We start from the raw sequence: 19,120 nt of genomic DNA on the forward strand, positions 1-19,120 counted from the left end.
GTTTAAACTGTTTATTTCTTAGTTTGGATTTGATGCGTATCACTTGGTTTTGAGAAGCCTGCCGGTAGCGCCCTCTAAGTGAAAATTTCTGAAGTATTTTCAAGCGTGGTTTGTATCAACTCTAACCTCTAAAAAGTGTGCATGCTGGTGCAGTTGTGCAGCAATTATTTAACAAAATAAGTAGTTTTTTATATGTTTTATAACATATTAATCAATTAGTATAGTGTTTTTAACTTAGGCAGTGTAGTAGTGAATCGGGCGTATTGATTTGTGTAAGTATTTTACTCAAGTTTTACTTTGTTACTTTTACCCAAAACATTACTCATTTTAGGTGATAACTATCTGAAGAAGTTTTTACGCATTTTCTTTACAATGTATATTTCTACATTGAATTATGATGATCCAATTGTTGTCAAGAAGAAATCCACACCGCTAAAGGGCAGAAGGCAGCAAAGAAAAGAAAAGTTGCAGTTTGTGTTACCACCAGTGAACAAAGAAGATTTATATATTGGTAGCTTTATTATGAGTAACATTTCGGATAACAACACAGGTTTGGATGTATGGAAGGTTAAAAGATGAAGAAATTCTCCAGGGCATTGAAATACAAGTGGATTCTCCATTTATTAAAGGTAAATTACATCATTTTATTAGTTTTGGTATTAATAAAACAGTTTTTGTTGTTAGCTTTATAGCAAAGTAAAAAGTTTTACTTGGATTTTGGAAAATCAAATGAAGATGTCCTGCTGTAAGTTTATTTATTGGTTGGAATTGGTTGATTGAATTTTTGTGTATAATAGTTTTGGAAATAGTATGTTGATTTTTGTATTTATTACTGTAGGAAAACTATGGTTCATAAGTTTATTATGAGAGATAGTATCAAGGCGAGCATCCAAAGGGTTACATCATCCAAGGATAAGTCAAAATGGACTCGAGCAGAAATCACCGTTCGACAATTCAAGGATTTGCTGTTTGGTTCCTGGGAAACAGATGAAGAGTTATGTGTGAATGCGGCAGATGAAGTACAAGAAGAGCCTTAGAGCATTAAAGAGTGGGGATCTGGTTGCGCGTGTTGTTGAGTAAATTTTTTAATCTGTACTTACACTACAAGATATATTAATCAATTAGTATAGTGTTTTAAACTTAGGCAGTGTAGTAGTGATACGGGCGTATTGATTTGTGTAAGTATTTTAGTCAAGTTTTACTTTGTTACTTTTAACTGAAACATTCCTCTTTTTAGGTGATAACTATCTGAAGAAGTTTTTATACATTTTCTTTACAATGTATGTTTCTACAATGAATTATGATTATCCAATTGTTGTGAAGCAGACATCTACACCGCCAAAGGGCAGAAGGCAGCAAAGACAAGAAAAGTTGCAGTTTGAGTTACCACCAGTAAACAAAGAAGATTTTTATATTGGTAGCTTTGTTATGAGTAAAATTTCGGATAACATCCCGGATTTGGAAGTTTGGAAGGTTAAAAGATGAAGAAATTCTCTGAGGCACTGAAATACAAGTGGATTCTCCATTTATTGAAGGTAAATTATATAATTTCATTAGTTTCTTTTTAAAATTAATAAAACAGTTTTTGTTGATAGCGTTATTGTAAAGTAAAAAGTTTTACTTTTATTTTGGATCAAATGAAGTTGACCTGCTGTAAGTTTATTTATTGGTTGGAAATGGTTGATCGAATTTTTGTGTAAAATAGTTTTGGAAATAGTATGTAGATTTTTGTATTTATTACTGTAGGAAAACTCTGGTCCATAAGTTTATTATGAGAGATAGTAACGAGGCGAGCATCCAAAGGGTTACGTCATCCAAGGATAAGTCAAAATGGACTCGAGCAGAAATCACCGTTCGACAATTCAAGGATTTGCTGTTTGGTTCCTGGGAAACAGATGAAGAGTTATGTGTGAATGCGGCAGATAAGGTACAAGAAGAGCCTTAGAGCATTAAAGAGTGGGGATCTGGTTGCGCGTGTTGAGTAAATTTTTTAATCTGTACTTACACTACAAGATCAGATTTAGTTTCTTTGTATGAGTTTAAAGCTAAAGAGTTGCTGTTTCATTTGCACTATAGATTCACCCTGTAATGCGCCTAGAAGTGCCTCAAAATGGCCGCTGAAAACACCCTTGTTTGCGATTTTGTGAAAACATGCGGTGGAAAATGGCTCATAACTCTTGAACCATAAGGGTGATTTTTAGTTTCTTTGTATGAGTTTAAAGCTAAAGAGTTGCTGTTTCATTTGCACTATAGATTCAATTTTGTAGTGTGCCGCCTAAGTGCCTCTACAAAATGGCCACTGAAAACACCCCTTTTGTTTGTAGGATTTTGTGTAAGCACGCAGTGGAAAATGGGTCATAACTCAATGAACCATGCAGTTGATTTTTCACTTTTTTTTTATATATTTAGCCTGCGAAAGAGTTGTTATTTATTGTAGAAATTTTATAACTATGACATAAATTGTTTTTGGTAATAAACAATATTTTTAAAGCTGCTCTAATTTATATTTCATCCCTAATTTTATTTGTTTTCAGGATCTCAAACATTTATTCTTAGTTTAAACTCGACGAAAGTTAGTTGAATATCTCTTTATTTTATTCACAAATGTTTTGAAATCGTTCGAAGATCTGTCAAAAACTCTCCTACCTCCTCACACATTCCTGCTATCCCAATATTAAAAATCAATTTTTCTCGTTATTTCGGACTGAAAATTAATTTAAAACACTGCTAGTGACCTCTGTCGATGAACACCATCTCAACTAACATTCTCAAAGTTTAGTTTTATTTTTAAATATTTACGCATTTCGTTGTTGCCGTAGTCTCCAGACAGTTCTTCTTCTGCGATCCGAATATTACAAACTTATTTTCAACCGTTTCGAGACAAAATTTTGCGTGATTTTGCCTCGCAGAGTCGACAAAATAAAGATTGAATATTAGGATCGCAGAAAGTTGAGGAGGCTGACACAGTTTTGCGGCAACTTGGCGGGTAAATTAAATATTTAAAAATCTGAATGTGCTGCCCCTAATGGCGACGGGCCGAAGTTTATATTTGAAGTTGATGTAGTTTCCAATAAATAGAGGGCGCTAGCATGCACTTTTCATAATAAATGATTTAAGGAATCGGTAAATATGTGATTGTGTTGAAATAAGAGAAATAATTATAATAAGAAAAACTAATAAAACATTCTTTATTAAAGAAAACACACAAGCGTACATTTTGGAAGTCAATTTATGTTAAAATCACAAAAGTTATTTAAGATAGTAATAAAGACATTTAATATTTACAATTAAATGCAAGAATGGTCCTTCTTGCATGGATGTCTGGATGTCAGACTCGGGTGCAAAATCCCTAAAACAAGCAAAAATTAGTCCATCGAACATGACCACAAAATTAGCCGGACAAAAAAAAACACAAAAAGGGCATTTTCGAAGGTTTCCCGAGGGTTAAACCAACAAATTATATATGAAAATAATAAAGAATTTTAATACCTACAATTTGGTGAAAGAACGGTTGTCCTCCGGCATGGCGTTCGCCCGCTATAGCCTAAAAACAACAAAATTAGCTGAGCAAAAACTACAAAAAGGGCATTTTTGAAAGTTTCCCGAGGGTTAAACCAATAAATTATATATGAAAATAATAAAGAATTTTAATACCTACAATTTGGTGAAAGAACGGTTGTCCTCCGGCATGGCGTTCGCCCGCTATAGCCTAAAAACAACAAAATTAGCTGAGCAAAAACTACAAAAAGGGCATTTTGAAAAGCTCCGAGGGTTTTCAAAACCAACAAAATTATATATATATGAAAATTATAAAGAATTTTAATACCTACAATTTGCGTGAAAAGAACGGTTTTCCTACGACATTGCGCGTCTGCCCGCTAAAGCAAAAAAACAAAATTAAATGAGTAAAAATACAAAAGGCATTTTGAAGGTTTCCTGAGGGTTGTCCAACAAATTATATATGAAAATAATAAAGAATTTTAATACCTTACAATTTGCGGAAAGAACGGTTGTCCTCCGGCATGGCGTTGCCCGCCCGCCAGGCAGCTTCCAAAAACAACAAACAGCTTGAGCAAAAATTACAAAAGCGGCATTTTTGAAAGTTTCCTCGAGGGTTAAACCAACAAATTATATATAAGTATGAAAAATAATAAAGAATTTTAATACCTGGCCAATTTGTGAAAGAACGGTTTCTCCTACGACATTGCGCTATGCTCCGCTCCGCTAAAGCAAAACAAAAAAATTAAATGAGCAAAAATACAAAAGTGGCATTTTGAAGGTTTCCTGAGGGATGAACCAACAAATTATATATGAAAATAATAAAGAATTTTAATACCTACAATTTGGGTGAAAGAACGGTTTCCACGACATTGCGCTGCTGCTGCCCTGCCCTACAAAGCAAAAAAAAAAAAAAACAAAATTAAATGAGCGCAAAAAAAAAAAAAATACAAAAGGGCATTTTGAAGGTTTCCTGAGTGATAAATCAACAAATTATATATGAAAATAATAAAGAATTTTAATACCTACACCGGTAAGAAACGGTTATCCTACGACATTGGTAAGGTTCGTCACAAAAGCAAAACAACAAAATTAGCTGAGCAAAAAATACAAAAAGGGCATTTTGTAGTGGTTTCCTGAGGGAAAACAAACAAGTTATATATGAAAATAATAAAGAATTTCAATACCTACAATTTAAGTAGAAAGAACGGTTGTTCGGCCTGGCGTTCACCACAAAGCTGCTAAAGGTAAAAACAACAAAATTAGCTGAGCAAAAATACAAAAGGGCATTTTGAAGTTGCTCTCCTGAGTGATAAACCAACAAATTATATATGAAAATAATAATGTTGAAATTCCTCGGTCACTCAGCCAATTTGTGAAAGAACGGTTGTCCTTCCGGCATATGTTCGCCCGCTATACCTAAAACAACAAAATTAGCTGAGCAAAATACAAAGGGCATTTTGTAGGTTTCCTGAGGATAAAACCAACAAATTATATATGAAAAATACAAAGCACTTCAATACTCAATATGATGAAAGAAGGGTTCCCACGACATTGCAGGTTCACCCGCTATAGCCTAAAAACAACAAAATTAGCTTGGAGCAAAATACAAAGGGTATTTTGTAGGCTCTCCCTGAGGGATAAAACCAACAAATTTCATACATGAAAATAATAAAGAATTTTAATACCTCCATACCTATGAAAGAATGGTTGTTCCTCCGGCATGGCGTCTCAAAGGCCCGCTAGGCCTAAAACAACAAATTAGCTGGAGCAAAAAATACAAAAGGGTACTTTGTAGGTTTCCGAGAAACCAACAAATTATATATGAAAAATAATAAAGAATTTCCCCAATACCTGCCAATATGATTAGAAAGAAGGGTTGTCCCACGACACAGGCTCCACCCGCTATAGCCCAAGTAAAAAACAACAAAATTAGCTGGAGCAAAAATACAAAGGGTATATTTTTGTGGTTTCTGAGGATAAAACCAACAAATTATATATATGGCAAAATAATAAAAGAATTTCAATACCTACAATATGATGAAAGAAGGGTTGTCCTACGACATTGCGGCTCCAATCTCGCTATAAAGCCTTAAAAACAACAAAATTAGCCGAGCAAAAAATACAAAGGGCATTTTTGTGGCCTGAGGATGTTCAAAATTTATATATGTGAAAATAATAAAGGAATTTTAATACCTACAATTTGTGAAAGAATGGTTGTCCTCCGGCATGGCGTTCGCCCGCCAGCCTAAAACAACAAAATTAGCTGAGCAAAATACAAAAGGGAAATACTTTTGTAGGTTTCCTGAGGATAAACCACAACAAATTATATATGAAAATAATAAAGAATTTCAATACCTACAATATGATGAAAGAAGTATGTCCTACGACATTGCAAGGTTCACCAAGCAGCCTAAAACAACAAAATTAGTTGAGCAAAAAATACAAAAGGGTACTGTGCTTCCTGAGGGATAAAACCAACAAATTATATACGAAAATTATAAAGAATTTTAATACCTACAGTTTGGTTAAAGAACGGTTGTCCTCCGCATGGCGTTCGCCCGCCATAGCCTAAAACAACAAAATTAGCTGAGCAAAAATACAAAGGGCATTTTTGTGGTTTCCGAGGGATAAACCAACAAATTATATATATGAAAATACAGTTAAATTTAATAATTTGGCAATATGATGAAAACGGTTGTCCTACGACATTGCGTCTGCCCGCTAAAGCAAAAAAACAAAATTAGCTGAGCAAAAAATACAAAAATGGCATTTTTGAAGGTTTCCCGAGGGTTATAGCAACAAGTTAGATATGAAAATAATAAAGAATTTTAATACCTACAATTTGGTGAAAGAACGGTTATCCAACGACATGGCGTTCGCTCGTTAAATAAAAAAAATTATGAATATAATAGTTCTAATTTGCATTAACGTCGATCACTTAATTGTCCTTCCAATGCAACAGACTTTTCACATTAGTAAGAAATGTTGCTTAAACAAATTAACCATTGAATAAATCACTTATATGTAATAACAATTCGACATATTAGTAAGCAAACGGTAGCCGCCGGCAGCTACAAATATTTGGATAAGTCACTAAAAATCCGATTCTATGATTGTCTCCGACAATTCAATAACTGTAAGCTACACTCGCTGAAATTCATTGTCGTCCATACCATTATCACATTAATACTTCAAGAAACGCAATTAATAGCTACGAAGAGAGACTCACAAACAAAACACGTGTTCACAACACCACCGCGCACGACCGACTAAACAGGAAAGACAATTGTCAGCCGGCGTAAACATCTGGTTGGGGACACCAGGTAGATAACTGTAGCATAGTATATTTTGAAATATTTCTCCATAATTCGTTTGGTACATTTAGATTATAACAATGACATATGATACTGTCATATTAATTAGCGTAGAAATTAAAGAATGATTAGCAAGAATACCTCCCATTGCTGAAAAGTTTGCGAAGTACTCTTCAATGTGGTTCAATAAATTATAGCCACTTTTGATAAATAAACTGTCAAAATATATCAAAGTTAACTGGCAATTTTAAGGGTGTTCCGAGCCCTTTAGAGAGCCATATTACACATCAAATGAAAGAGCATTTCTTCTTCTACAATCTTATCAAAACTGTGATAAGATTGAGCTAGTAGATCGCGAGATATCGGGTGTTTTCCACCATGTGTTTTGGAAACTTCCAAAATATATCAAAGTTACCTGGCAATTTTAAGGGTGTTTCGAGCCCTTTAGAGAGCCATATTATACATCAAATGAAAGAGCATTTCTTCTTCTACAATCTTATCAAAACTGTGATAAGATTGAGCCAGTAGATCGCGAGATATCGGGTGTTTTCCACCATGTGTTTTGGAAACTTCCAAAATATATCAAAGTTTACTGGTAATTTTAAGGGTGTTCCGAGCCCTTTAGAGGTCCAAGTCATATATCAAATGAAAGAGCATTTCTTCTTCTATAAGCTGATTAAAACTATGATCAGATTGAGCCAGTAGATCGCGAGATAAAGGGTGTTTTCCACAATGTGTTTTGGAAATTTTCAAAATATATCAAAGTTTACTGGCATCTTTAAGGGAGTTCCGAGCCCTTTAGAGGGCCAAATTATATATCAAATGAAAGAGCATTTCTACTTCTATAAGCTGATTAAAACTATGATCAGATTGAGCCAGTAGGTCGCGAGATACAGGGTGTTTTCCATTAGATGATTTGATAATCGGCATAACTTCCTTGTGTAGCGGTTTTAGGGCTGTTGGGAGGCCAAATCATATATCAAATAATAGGGCAACTCCTCTGATACATAAGGATTAAAACTAAAATAAGATTGAACCAAAATATAGCAAGATAAGGGCTGCATTCGAGGAAGTGTTTACAAAATTCATGAAACTTACCAAATTTGGGAAACACCTTATGGGCTGTTCTTGGCCCTTTAGGGAGCTGCATCAAGTATTACACAAAAGGGCAATTGTTGTTCAACAAGATGTAAACATCTATGAAAATATTGAACCAGTACAATGTCAGTACATGATGTTTTCCAAGACAAATTTTCAAAAACTGTAAAAAAAAGTAAATTATAAGGCACTTTAAAGACAATTAACAACCTTTTATAGAAGGAAACCACAAAGTAATTGTTTAAATCAACTCTTCCCCTGTTATTAATTAAAGTATAACTAAATTAAAAAGTTATTACTAAAAATAAAAAAAACTTGTCACGTGTTGTACTACATTTAATACTTATTTCAAATCAAATACACAAGTATTGAAAGTAATGATCGGTAACAATTCAAATCAAGAATAAAATCCATACGAGAAATATTAATATTAATAACATTTCTTCTAAAACAACATCTTACAGACATCATTAGTTTAGTTTACCTCTGATAACTACCGAAACCCAACCCGACGCCTCGCATAGTATGCGTTGCAGTGCGTGCAACTTCATACTGCTGCTCCATTGACGAGAACAGCTCCTCCTGCTTCTTCGCCATTGAATCAGTCGATTTATCATTTGCAGAGGTAGGAGCTTCCCGGATTCCCATCAGCCGTTTGAATTTATTCGCTTGTTTACCTAAAAAACACACAAAAATCAATAAAAACCAATGAAAATCATAAAAATAAGACTCAAAACACTTACCTTCTTGATCATGTGCAAATGTAGTCGCCTGCCACACTTTCCCACTTGTATTCGCCTGTACCTGCTGCACCTGCTGAACATCCTGCACATCAGGCTCCGGTTTCTTCTGCCAGAGCGCTTTGCGTCTTTCCATTTGCTCCCTGAGCCTTCCAGTAACACCAGGAGGCAACAATCTATCCTCACTAGTTGTCTGCGTGGCAGAAGGCGCAACATTTTGATTCAACCCGCTTGGATTCTGTGCCTGATAGAAACTATCTTGTTTCTTATCCTGGGATTTATTCACATCAATACCCATCTTTTCCAAGTGTGCGAGTTTATTACTCGCACGTTCAAAGCGCTTAGAATAACGATCTTTAGGAGCATATTCGCGATTATCACGAGTATCACGAGAATCACGTGAATCACGATAATCGCGATTCTCACGTTTATCTCTATGGCGCCTGGAAGAATCCTTTGCAGAATCTCTCTCCCTGGATCGACTCCTATGGCGATAACTATTCCTACCACGCGAATCACGCTCCTGTCGGTATTTATCACGCTCGCGATCACGATGTTTGTCATCTTTACGTCGACTGTGATTACGATTCGTCGGACTTCTCGACTTGCTTCTACTTTTACTGCTGCTTTTCGTATCACTGCGTGATTTACTACGTTTTCTTCTCTCACGTCTATTATTCCCACTCCTGCTTCGACTCCGACTGCGACTTCGTGTTTTCTCCTGCTTCTCAGTGATTTTCTTTTCTTCTAGGAGTGAAACTTGCCGACTACTCTTCGGGGAGTGTGACTCGGACTGGAAACGACGCTTTTGCTGCTCTTGGAAGATTCTTCTTCATTCTAGACAAAATAAACAAGAAATTAAAGATGATATTCAAGATAAAACAATAAACTAAATGATTAATAAGATTTCTAATAATAAAAGGCATTAAATATTCATTACCTCGATGTGGTGTGTCTTTATGCAATTATTTTTTAGATAGTTTTGTTGGAGACGGCGTGTGAAACAGTTATTACTCACCCCGAGCAGATTTTCAACGCAATTCCATCGATTGTGAAGTGTGTACGAACGATTGAGCACGAGATTGTTGAGGCCCAAAGCACCTCAACTTTTTTGTCATATATTAACAGATAGAGTTAATATCATTACGAATATAACTTACAAAATAATAATTACAGCACATTCAACCAGCCTATTCCACAAACCTAGTGTTTCCAAACAAAATAGCTGATTGTATGTGGGTGAAATTTTCAACTTTTGCAACTTTCATGGAGATAATCATTAATCAACTACAGTCTAAGTGTGACTAGACTACTGGTATGTTACAAGTGAATGAATAAGGCATGCCAGAAGGTAATTACCTCACTGAGATCCATGCCGACGTCTTCATAGTTGTCCCGGTCGCGTTTTTCACCTGGTGTTTTGTGCTTGGGTTTCTTCGCCACTTCTGATTCCTGTCAAGTACCATGTTTCTGGTCATAACTAGCATTTAGCAGATAGGTATATTATTAATTGTTCGATTTATAAACATCTCATGTACACACAGTGATTGTATTACATAATATTTAGTCTTTATGGGGATTTTTCGGAGGTATTTTTATGCGGCATATTTTGTGTACTTACATGCGAGCGTTGTGGAGAATCTTCATAGTCGTCATCACTGCCGTAATTTGCTAAGCCTTCCATTGTCACCGTACGCCACGAATTGCACAGGTAAATATAATTTTATGTATATATTCAGTGATTTTCTTGTGGAATTCCGACGAGATGAAAACCGTCGGGGTTGGAGAAATGGCGTCGAAGATGTCAACGATAAAAATAGACTGTATAAACACACTGTATGTGTATATTGGGTTGCCTATCTCTGTAAACACCTAAAAATAAATAAAACAATAATTTATACAATAATATAAATAATAACTACACAAATACAATAATTAATTATACTAAACATTTTTTACTTTATATTATTTATGTTTTAAAGCTTTAAAGATGAATTTTAATCAAATTTTTGTGATGACAATTCCAATCTAACACAAAAATGTAACTAGAGGTAGGGGAAAATTTAAATCTTTGATCTTAAAATCAATTTAAATACTAATTAGCACATATAAAACAACTACCACTATATTCAACACCTAGAAAAACTTATAATGCATCGATTTTTATACAATTTGCATGTCTAAAACGCATTTAAACACAAAATAAATTAAAAATAAAATCCAATTAATCATATTACATAACCCCCATAATTCCTGCTGAATTCCTGCCGCATTCTTGCCGCAGCGACTCGTTAATCTTGATTGATCCTAATTTCCTAAATTAGACTAAATTAAACCGAATTGAATTATTGTAACATCGTAACCCCGACGCGCCTATTCTCCACATTCTCACCATTTCTATTTCGAAACAATGGCGGTTAACACAATCCTGATTGATTTCTCTGTTGAAGAAACAAAACTACAAGAAGAAAACTATCGCGACAATGTAATCAAAGGCGTCGAGACTGTCCTCATCAACCACCTCAAAGAATTGCAACCCTTATACTCAACAAAACTCACCGGTAATCTCGCCTCACAAGCATCTCAAGTGAACATCTATCAGAGTATCCGAGGAGCACTTGTCACTCTGCGAATATTCAACAATGGTCTGGTCACTGTTAATATTGAGTATTACAAGAGTAATGAAGAGGAAGCAATCATTTCCTATGATGTAAGACGTATTTTTAATGCTGTGTCACTATATAAATGTTGTAGTATGTAGAATTTGTGGGTTGTTGGTGTGTTTGCAGCACACAAGAGACTTGGAACAGTGCCTGGGCGGCGTTCTCAGGGCATTTCGCTCGAAAATACTGCCGCCTGTGAAGCGTGGCGCCCTGCTCGACGTTTATCTGACTAGTTCAGGTGCGTTTGAGATGCACACCTTTCAATTACACACACCTTTTGCACCCGAATACGTCGCCAATTGTTTGTAGAACTTTCAACGTTTATGATTTGTTGAATGTTTGATGTTTTGGTTGTTAATCACACAGTTTACGTTATTGTTTATTGGTTTTGTTTATGTTCTTTTTAGAATGCTAAACTGATCGAACGGGACTTGATCGAATTGATTGGCGTTAGGCGGAGTCAGGCTTTCGTTCCGATTAAACGATGCACTTTTGATAGATTCTTCCCGAGTTCAGGTATTTTATTTGTTGTTTTCCACTGAATTGAACAAAAAAACAGTATAAATGTGAAGAAACGATGAAAAAAGTCAAATTTATTGTTGTTTTATGTGAATTTCTGCTTTTTTTTAAGTGATTCTAATGATTTTTCATGTTTAGATGAAAGATTATTGGAGTATGACATCGATGGAGTCATTTTTGAGGAGCGTACACCTTTCCAGAAGGTGCAGATTGTCCATTCGAAGAGTTTGGGCAATATGCTTGTCTTAGATGATTTACAAAGTAAGTTTTTCATAGAATTTTAGCTTTAAATTCAAAGTAATTCATAATTTTAGTAAATAATATCAAAATACATATTCTACTAAAGAATTTCTGTAAATTAGATTAAAATCTATCGAAGCGTTTAGAAATTATTCAAGTTTTAAACTACTTTGAGGTTATTCTAACCAAACTTTTAAATTTTAGATATCTCTGAGTCTGATTTAATCTACACTGAAACCCTGATGGCCCGCGGTGTGGAAAACTACAAAGACAAAGAAATCTGCATTCTCGGAGGCGGCGACGGCGCCCTACTCTACGAGTTATTAAAAGAAAAGCCGAAACACGTCGTAATGCTCGAGATAGACGAAGTTGTAATGAAAGCATGCGCCAAACACATGCGTTCTATCTGCGGTGATGTTCTCGACACTTACAAAACCGAAAATTACGAGGTATGCAACACATTATGCACAAAACATAACACAACCTCAATTTTATGCTTATTTAGATAATACTTGCGGATTGTCTTCAAACTTTGGATAAATTCATCGCAGAAGGACGCAAATTTGATTATGTCTTCGGTGATTTAACCGATATACCAATCTCAACCAAAGAAGAAAACACCAACTCGAAGATCTGGGACTTTATCCTGAAGATCCTCGAGCTTTAGTAGTACAAGCAGAAGAAATCCTCCTATGTCTTCTCATACTACTCGATGACCCTAACACAACAGTCTCCAAGGATTCCTGCTTGATTTTAGTGAACATCTCAGCGAATTCCACTGGAGCAAGAGTGTTAATCAACTTAGACATTCCAAAACTACACACAAACCGCCTACAAAAGTCCCCCGACAATATAATCAAGACATTAATCAGATTTATATTGAATCCAGAGTGTCACTTTGCTGATGCAGCATGCATGGTCTTCAGTAACTTAAGCAGAAACTCATCGCTTGTTGAAATGATTGTTGATTGCATAGATGAGCCACACAACTGGGAAGCATTAATCTCTGCATTCACCAAGATCAAATACAATCAAAAGGGTGATAAGCTGGATTATCTAGGGCCGATATTTAGTAATTTATCACAGAGTCCAACTGTGAGGAAAGTGATACTGAATAAAGAGTCTTCTTTGTTGCAAAGATTGATTACGTTTACTGAGTATGAGGATTCTATCACGCGTCGTGGCGGTGTCATTGGTAATTTCATTAATATTTAATGTTTAAACTTAATTTTTAATTAATTTTTAATTAATTTTGTGATATTTAATGTTAGGTACCTTGAAAAATTGTTGTTTTGACTCGGAGTATCATGAATGGTTGCTGAGTGACGATGTGGATATACTTCCAAGACTCTTGTTGCCCTTGGCTGGGCCTGAGGAGTTTGACGATGAGGATAATGAGAAGTTGCCGGCTGATCTGCAATATTTATCCGAGGATAAGAAGCGTGAAGATGATCCAGATATTAGGTTTGTATTATTATTTATTGGAGAGTAAATAAATATATGAAGTATTTGTTTGTTATAATTTTTGTTTAGGTGTATGTTATTGGAAGCCATTACACAGTTGTGTGCATTGCGGAAAAATCGTGAGTTTATTCGCGAGAGAAATGCGTATGTGATTTTGCGTGAGTTGCATAAATGGGAGAAGGATAAGAAAGCGTTGGTGGCGTGTGAGAATTTGGTTGATATCTTGATCAGGTAAGATATGTTATTAATTGTTATTTTTTGGGGTTGTGGATTGGTTAATTATCATTGAAATTGATAAAAATATAGTGAATTTAGTAAAAGTCGCGAAATTAATGTATAGTTTGACTTTGGCGTTGGTTTAAGTATATTTCCGGCTATAAATTTGATTGCTTATGGTTATTATTTGATAATCCAACTAAAATACTTTCAATTTATGCAAAAATCAATCAGTTTGATGAATAGAATCAAAAGTTATGATTGAAAATATGAATTACTTTCTAAAATTAGCAAAAATTATGAAAATTTGACTTTAACTTCAATTTCAACAAATTTCCGGATATAAATCTGAATATTAACTGACTCTATCTGATAGTATAACAAAAATACTTTCAATTTATTTAAGAATTATCGTATTTTATGCATTGAATAAAAAGTTATGACTTAAAACAAAAATAGTTTGCTAAATCGAGCGATTAAGACAAATTTGATACAAAATTTGACTTTAATTACAATTTAAACACATTTACAAGTATAAACTAGAATATTAATTAATACCAACTGAAAGTATAATGAAAACACTTTCTATTTATGCAAAAATCAATCAGTTTGATGAATAGAATCAAAAGTTATGGTTGAAAATATGAATTGTTTTCTAAAATGAGCAAAAATTATGAAAATTTGACTTTAACTTCAATTTCAACAAATTTCCGGATATAAATCTGAATATTAACTGACTCTATCTGATAGTATAACAAAAATACTTTCAATTTATTTGAGAATTATCGTATTTTATGCATTGAATAAAAAGTTATGACTTAAAACAAAAATAGTTTGCTAAATCGAGCTATTAAGACAAATTTAATACAAAATTTAACTTTAATTACAATTTAAACACATTTACGAGTATAAACTAGAATATCAATCAATACCAACTGAAAGTATAATGAAAATACTTTCAATTTATGCAAAAATCAATCAGTTTGATGAATTGAATCAAAAGTTATGGTTGAAAATATAAATTACTTTCTAAAATGAGCAAAAATTATGAAAATTTGACTTTAACTTCAATTTAAACAAATTTCCGGATATAAATCTGGATATTAACTGACCCTGTCTGATAGTATAACAAAAATACTTTCAATTTATTTAAGAATTATCGTTTTTTATGCATTGAATAAAAAGTTATGACTTAAAACAAAAATAGTTTGCTAAATCGTGCGATGAAGACAAATTTGATACAAAATTTGACTTTAAATACAATTTAAACACATTTACGAGTATAAACTAGAATATTAATTAATACCGACTAAAAGTATAATGAAAATACTTTCTATTTATGCAAAAATCAATCAGTTTGATGAATAGCGTCAAAAGTTATGATTAAAAATATGAATTACTTTCTAAAATGAGCGAAAATTATGAAAATTTTACTTTAATTTCAATTTAAACAAATTTCCAGGTATATATCTGGATATTAACTGACCCTATTTGATAATATAACAAAAATACTTTCAATTTATTTAAGAATTATCGTTTTTTACGCATTGAATAAAAAGTTATGACTTAAAACAAAAATACTTTGCTGAATCGAGCGATTAAGACAAATTTGATACAAAATTTGACTTTAATTACAATTTAAACACATTTACGAGTATAAACTAGAATATTAATTAATACCAACTGAAAGTATAATGAAAATATTTTCTATTTATGCCAAAATCAATCAGTTTCATGCATAAAATAAAAAGTTATGCAGAAATTACGAAGAAATTCCAACAAAAAATCAAATATTTCCGAAATTATCACTAAAAAACTTTTTAAAAATTACAGAACCGAAGAAGAAATCGCTGAAGACGACCTCAAATCCCTCCACATCCCCTCTGACGTCCAGGAAAAGATCAACAAACTCAACCTTACCACCGATGACCAATGATACACCCATAAGTCACATATGACAAACAATCAATAAACAATTACCACGCGCGAATCGATTAATTCTAATTATCTACGCCTGTGTCACGCCATTAAATGATAATTTTCAATTACAATCAGATGTGGGTGCATGTAAAAATAGGCGGCATTGTTGCTTCCGAAATAATCGCATTCAACATTCCACATTCGTATTCGCTTTGAGGATGTACGCGCATACAGTCGTGCTGCTGATAGGGTGGGTGGCGGCGTACGTCGCCGGCGGGGAATGGGACGACCGCGGTAAGAAAATCTGGGAGCAGAAGTACCCGGAGGAGTTCGATGACGCCTCCGAGGGGGATATTGTTAAGAGTGTAGGCGGCGCAACTGGCAGGAAGAATGGTTTGCGTGCGGAAGTCATGCGGTGGCCGGATGGGGTTGTGAAGTATCATATGGAGGGGCCGTATACGTTGGAGCAGTGTAAGATTATTGAGAGTGCGTTTGATCAGTATGAGGAGAAGACTTGTATTAGGTAAGTAAGTTATCATTGTAGGTTGATTTTTTTTTTTTGAAAAATGTTTGATTTTGTTGTTGATTTTTGATGAGTTATCCGAATATTTTTATGTTTTTTGTTGTATGAGGTGAAAGTATAACTAATGGGCTTTCTATTTGAATATAAATAATTAATTTTGGTTGATTTAGTTAAAAGTTATGAATGAAATAAAAATATGTGTTTTTGGTATGATTTTAAACTGATTTTTTACTTTAGAGTCGAAAAAAGTGATAGTTGATAATAATTTTTGATTTTTTAATACTTGTTAATTAAAGAGTAACTAAAGGGCTTTCTATAACTGTTAATTTTGTTAATATAGCCCACTTAATTCAGAAGATATGGCGAAAATAAAAGTAAAGTGCATAACTTTAGGTTATTTTTTTAACTTGTGACTTTTTGATCTTTTTTTTTCAACTTCTGATAATATTTGTGTATTTTTTAGAATACAATATGATAGTTTAACTAATTGGCTTTCTAATTCTGAAAGAATTTTTAATAAATGTTGATTAGTTTTGGAATTATCACGAAAATAAATACTCATTACACAAATTCAGTAAAAACAACCCTGATACAGACACATTCACCTACTAATATTATAAATGCGAAAGTCCTGATGTTTGTTACACTTTCACGCAAAAACTACTTAACTGATCATCAGGAAAATTTGTACACATATTCTCAGTGGTCCCCGAATGGTTTTAGGCTACTTTTTATTTAATAAAAAAATATATTTTTGAAATAAAATAAAGAAATAGTTTAGCCAATAATACCTCTGCATCTGGCTATTTGACTACTTTAACGCCATCTAGCATTCCAGCAATGAAGCTCAAACTGAAGTACTATAGTACCATCACACTGTATTATCACACTGTATTACCGACAGCTACGTCAACATCAAATCCAATTGACTACACTATGGAGACTGTACACTATACTTCCATAGACTATACTTTCAGCCATTTTAAACTTCCCGCCATTCTACTTCATTGTTACTTCTTCTGTGACTACAGACGCGTACTTATTTTAGATATTCTCACCAAAAATATGCTATTAATTAATATTATACTTAATACCTATGATTCTACACATTTCACAACAAAAAATATGATATTTATGACAAAAAAATTTATTTATTTAAATTTTTTCCCGGTAGATTTCAAGTGAAAAACCCCAAAGATAACGATTATGTGAGTATTAAAAACAATGTAGGCTGTCACGCCGAATTGGGCCGCATTGGAGGCGAGCAAACATTAAACATCGGAGAAGGCCCCTGCATAAAGCGTGGGACGGTAATGCACGAGCTGATGCATGTGCTCGGATTCATGCACGAGCAGAAACGATATGATCGTGACTCGTTCATACGAATCATGTATGAAAACCTTAAAGAAGGTAAGCTATATGAGATTTATTGATGTGTTGACAGGTTTTACGATTGTGGCAAAAAATAAATCATTAATTTTCTGGTTGCTTGCGTTTAAAGATGAAAATAAATTATATTTTGAGATTAATCGCGATTTAAAGTGACATCCGTATTGAAATTGATTAATTGGATGATATGATAAGAAAATACAACTAATTGCCTGTCTAGTTTTGTATAATTTGTTTATTTATTTTGATTTTGTTAATAATTAGAGCAAAAGTAAAATTTTCGTTTTTTTTTTTGTTTTTTAAATCAATTTTCGATTTTGAGATAAGAAAAAAGTGATATGTGATAACAAATTTCGTCAATTTTTTAATTAGAAATTATAGATTTACTAAAGAACTTTCTAAAACCACCAGAAATATTACTATAAGTTAATTAGTTTGGAAATTATCACAAAAAATCAAAATTTTGTCAAAAAAAAAACACAAATTTACTAAAGTTTTCATTTTAACCTCAATTCTCTCTAACCTCAAATTAATATATTAAAATATCATACCATAATTCGATAATATAACTAAATACAATTCTATTTATGCAAAATTAATTAATTTATTAAAATTTAATCAAAAGTAATTACGAATTTGCAAATATTTTCAATATCATACTTTGAGGCAAGATAAAACTACTCCCTGATAATAAATTTCATACTTTTTAAAGTATATATGATAAATAAATTAAAGAGCTTTTTAAAAACGTCAGAATTTTTACTATAAATTAATAATTTTTGAAATTATTTCTAAAAAACCAACTTGTTGCATAAAATTCCATAAAAAACACGAAAATATTAAAACATCGACTTTAACCTCAATTTTCATCCATTACCAACCAAAAATACTACTATTTCCTACCATAAACCTACAGTCAAACTAAAAATCCTTCCATCCCCACAAAAATCATAATTTTCTACCGATTTTCTCAAAAGTTATGCGCAAAACAAAAACAGGCGATTTTTATCTTTTTACTTTTTTTTGTTTCAAAGGCAAACAAGACAATTTTGAGAGACAACCCGCTGACGTGATCACAACATTCGGTGTGCAATACGATTACGACTCTATCACTCACTACAGCCCGCTGGCTTTCAGCAAAAACGGCGAACCCACTGTGATGCTAACCCGCAAAAACACCACTGTCAGCATGGGTCAACGCGACCATCTCTCCCTAGGCGATATCGAGAAAATAAATCGCATGTACAACTGCACCAGGCAACTAATTGTCAACAAACCGATTTACCCACGATTTTGTTGAAATGTACATGATGCTTATTTGTTTATAAATATTAAAAATACAAAATAACCTTAAAAATCACGACTTTTGAGGTTATTTCAACTTAAACTCAAAAATTAAGTTATTTCCTGAGTAAAATCAATAAATATTTTAATGTATAATGAAATATCAGTTAAAAAATGGTTGTTTGTAAAGTAGGTTTACGATCGAGATGTTTACGTGATAACGTCTTATTGGTGATATAAGTTTTTTTT

At 33.3% G+C, this 19,120-nt stretch overlaps 4 protein-coding genes and 2 long non-coding RNA genes across 7 annotated transcripts; 5 read left to right on the plus strand and 1 right to left on the minus strand.

The window, feature by feature from the left end:
• Nucleotides 1–104: 104 nt before the first annotated feature.
• LOC135803283 (uncharacterized) lies at nucleotides 105–1,104 on the plus strand. Its single transcript, XR_010550780.1, has 4 exons — nucleotides 105–272; nucleotides 332–629; nucleotides 685–745; nucleotides 839–1,104. It is a non-coding gene; the product is annotated as an uncharacterized lncRNA (long non-coding RNA).
• Nucleotides 1,105–1,110: 6 nt separating this feature from the next.
• Nucleotides 1,111–1,657, plus strand: LOC135803284 (uncharacterized). The gene is made up of 3 exons (XR_010550781.1): nucleotides 1,111–1,178; nucleotides 1,238–1,535; nucleotides 1,596–1,657. It is a non-coding gene; the product is annotated as an uncharacterized lncRNA (long non-coding RNA).
• A 6,571-nt stretch (nucleotides 1,658–8,228) lies between these two features.
• On the minus strand, nucleotides 8,229–13,551 carry LOC135803299 (arginine/serine-rich coiled-coil protein 2). Its single transcript, XM_065316891.1, has 7 exons — nucleotides 13,351–13,551; nucleotides 10,275–10,525; nucleotides 10,013–10,105; nucleotides 9,686–9,759; nucleotides 9,537–9,542; nucleotides 8,657–9,483; nucleotides 8,229–8,590 (listed from the first exon to the last, which is right to left on the minus strand). The coding sequence occupies exons 2-7, from the start codon at nucleotides 10,335–10,337 to the stop codon at nucleotides 8,394–8,396; spliced, it is 1,260 nt and encodes a 419-aa protein (XP_065172963.1). The 5' UTR covers nucleotides 10,338–10,525; nucleotides 13,351–13,551; the 3' UTR covers nucleotides 8,229–8,393.
• Nucleotides 10,893–12,742, plus strand: Sms (spermine synthase). 2 transcript variants are annotated; one of them, XM_065316980.1, is made up of 5 exons: nucleotides 10,893–11,363; nucleotides 11,443–11,554; nucleotides 11,974–12,096; nucleotides 12,280–12,524; nucleotides 12,581–12,742. In XM_065316980.1, exons 1-5 carry the CDS (start codon nucleotides 11,064–11,066, stop codon nucleotides 12,740–12,742), a joined length of 942 nt encoding a protein of 313 aa, XP_065173052.1. In that variant the 5' UTR covers nucleotides 10,893–11,063. The 2 variants fall into 2 exon arrangements, with proteins under 2 accessions (XP_065173052.1, XP_065173053.1); XM_065316981.1 differs by lacking the exon at nucleotides 11,443–11,554 and adding an exon at nucleotides 11,724–11,832 and having other exon boundaries at nucleotides 10,897–11,363.
• On the plus strand, nucleotides 13,033–15,691 carry LOC135803300 (protein HGH1 homolog). The gene is made up of 4 exons (XM_065316892.1): nucleotides 13,033–13,270; nucleotides 13,347–13,539; nucleotides 13,609–13,770; nucleotides 15,589–15,691. The coding sequence occupies exons 1-4, from the start codon at nucleotides 13,033–13,035 to the stop codon at nucleotides 15,689–15,691; spliced, it is 696 nt and encodes a 231-aa protein (XP_065172964.1).
• On the plus strand, nucleotides 15,692–18,947 carry LOC135803390 (zinc metalloproteinase nas-13-like). Its single transcript, XM_065316982.1, has 3 exons — nucleotides 15,692–16,198; nucleotides 17,373–17,608; nucleotides 18,622–18,947. The coding sequence occupies exons 1-3, from the start codon at nucleotides 15,894–15,896 to the stop codon at nucleotides 18,885–18,887; spliced, it is 807 nt and encodes a 268-aa protein (XP_065173054.1). The 5' UTR covers nucleotides 15,692–15,893; the 3' UTR covers nucleotides 18,888–18,947.
• The last annotated feature ends 173 nt before the right edge of the window (nucleotides 18,948–19,120 follow it).

This window comes from Atheta coriaria, unplaced genomic scaffold (genome assembly GCF_025399875.1).
Source record: "Atheta coriaria isolate IRGN ID8LTWV9N9 unplaced genomic scaffold, Caltech_Dcor_3.1 hic_scaffold_2_pilon, whole genome shotgun sequence".
NCBI lineage: Eukaryota > Metazoa > Arthropoda > Insecta > Coleoptera > Staphylinidae > Dalotia > Dalotia coriaria.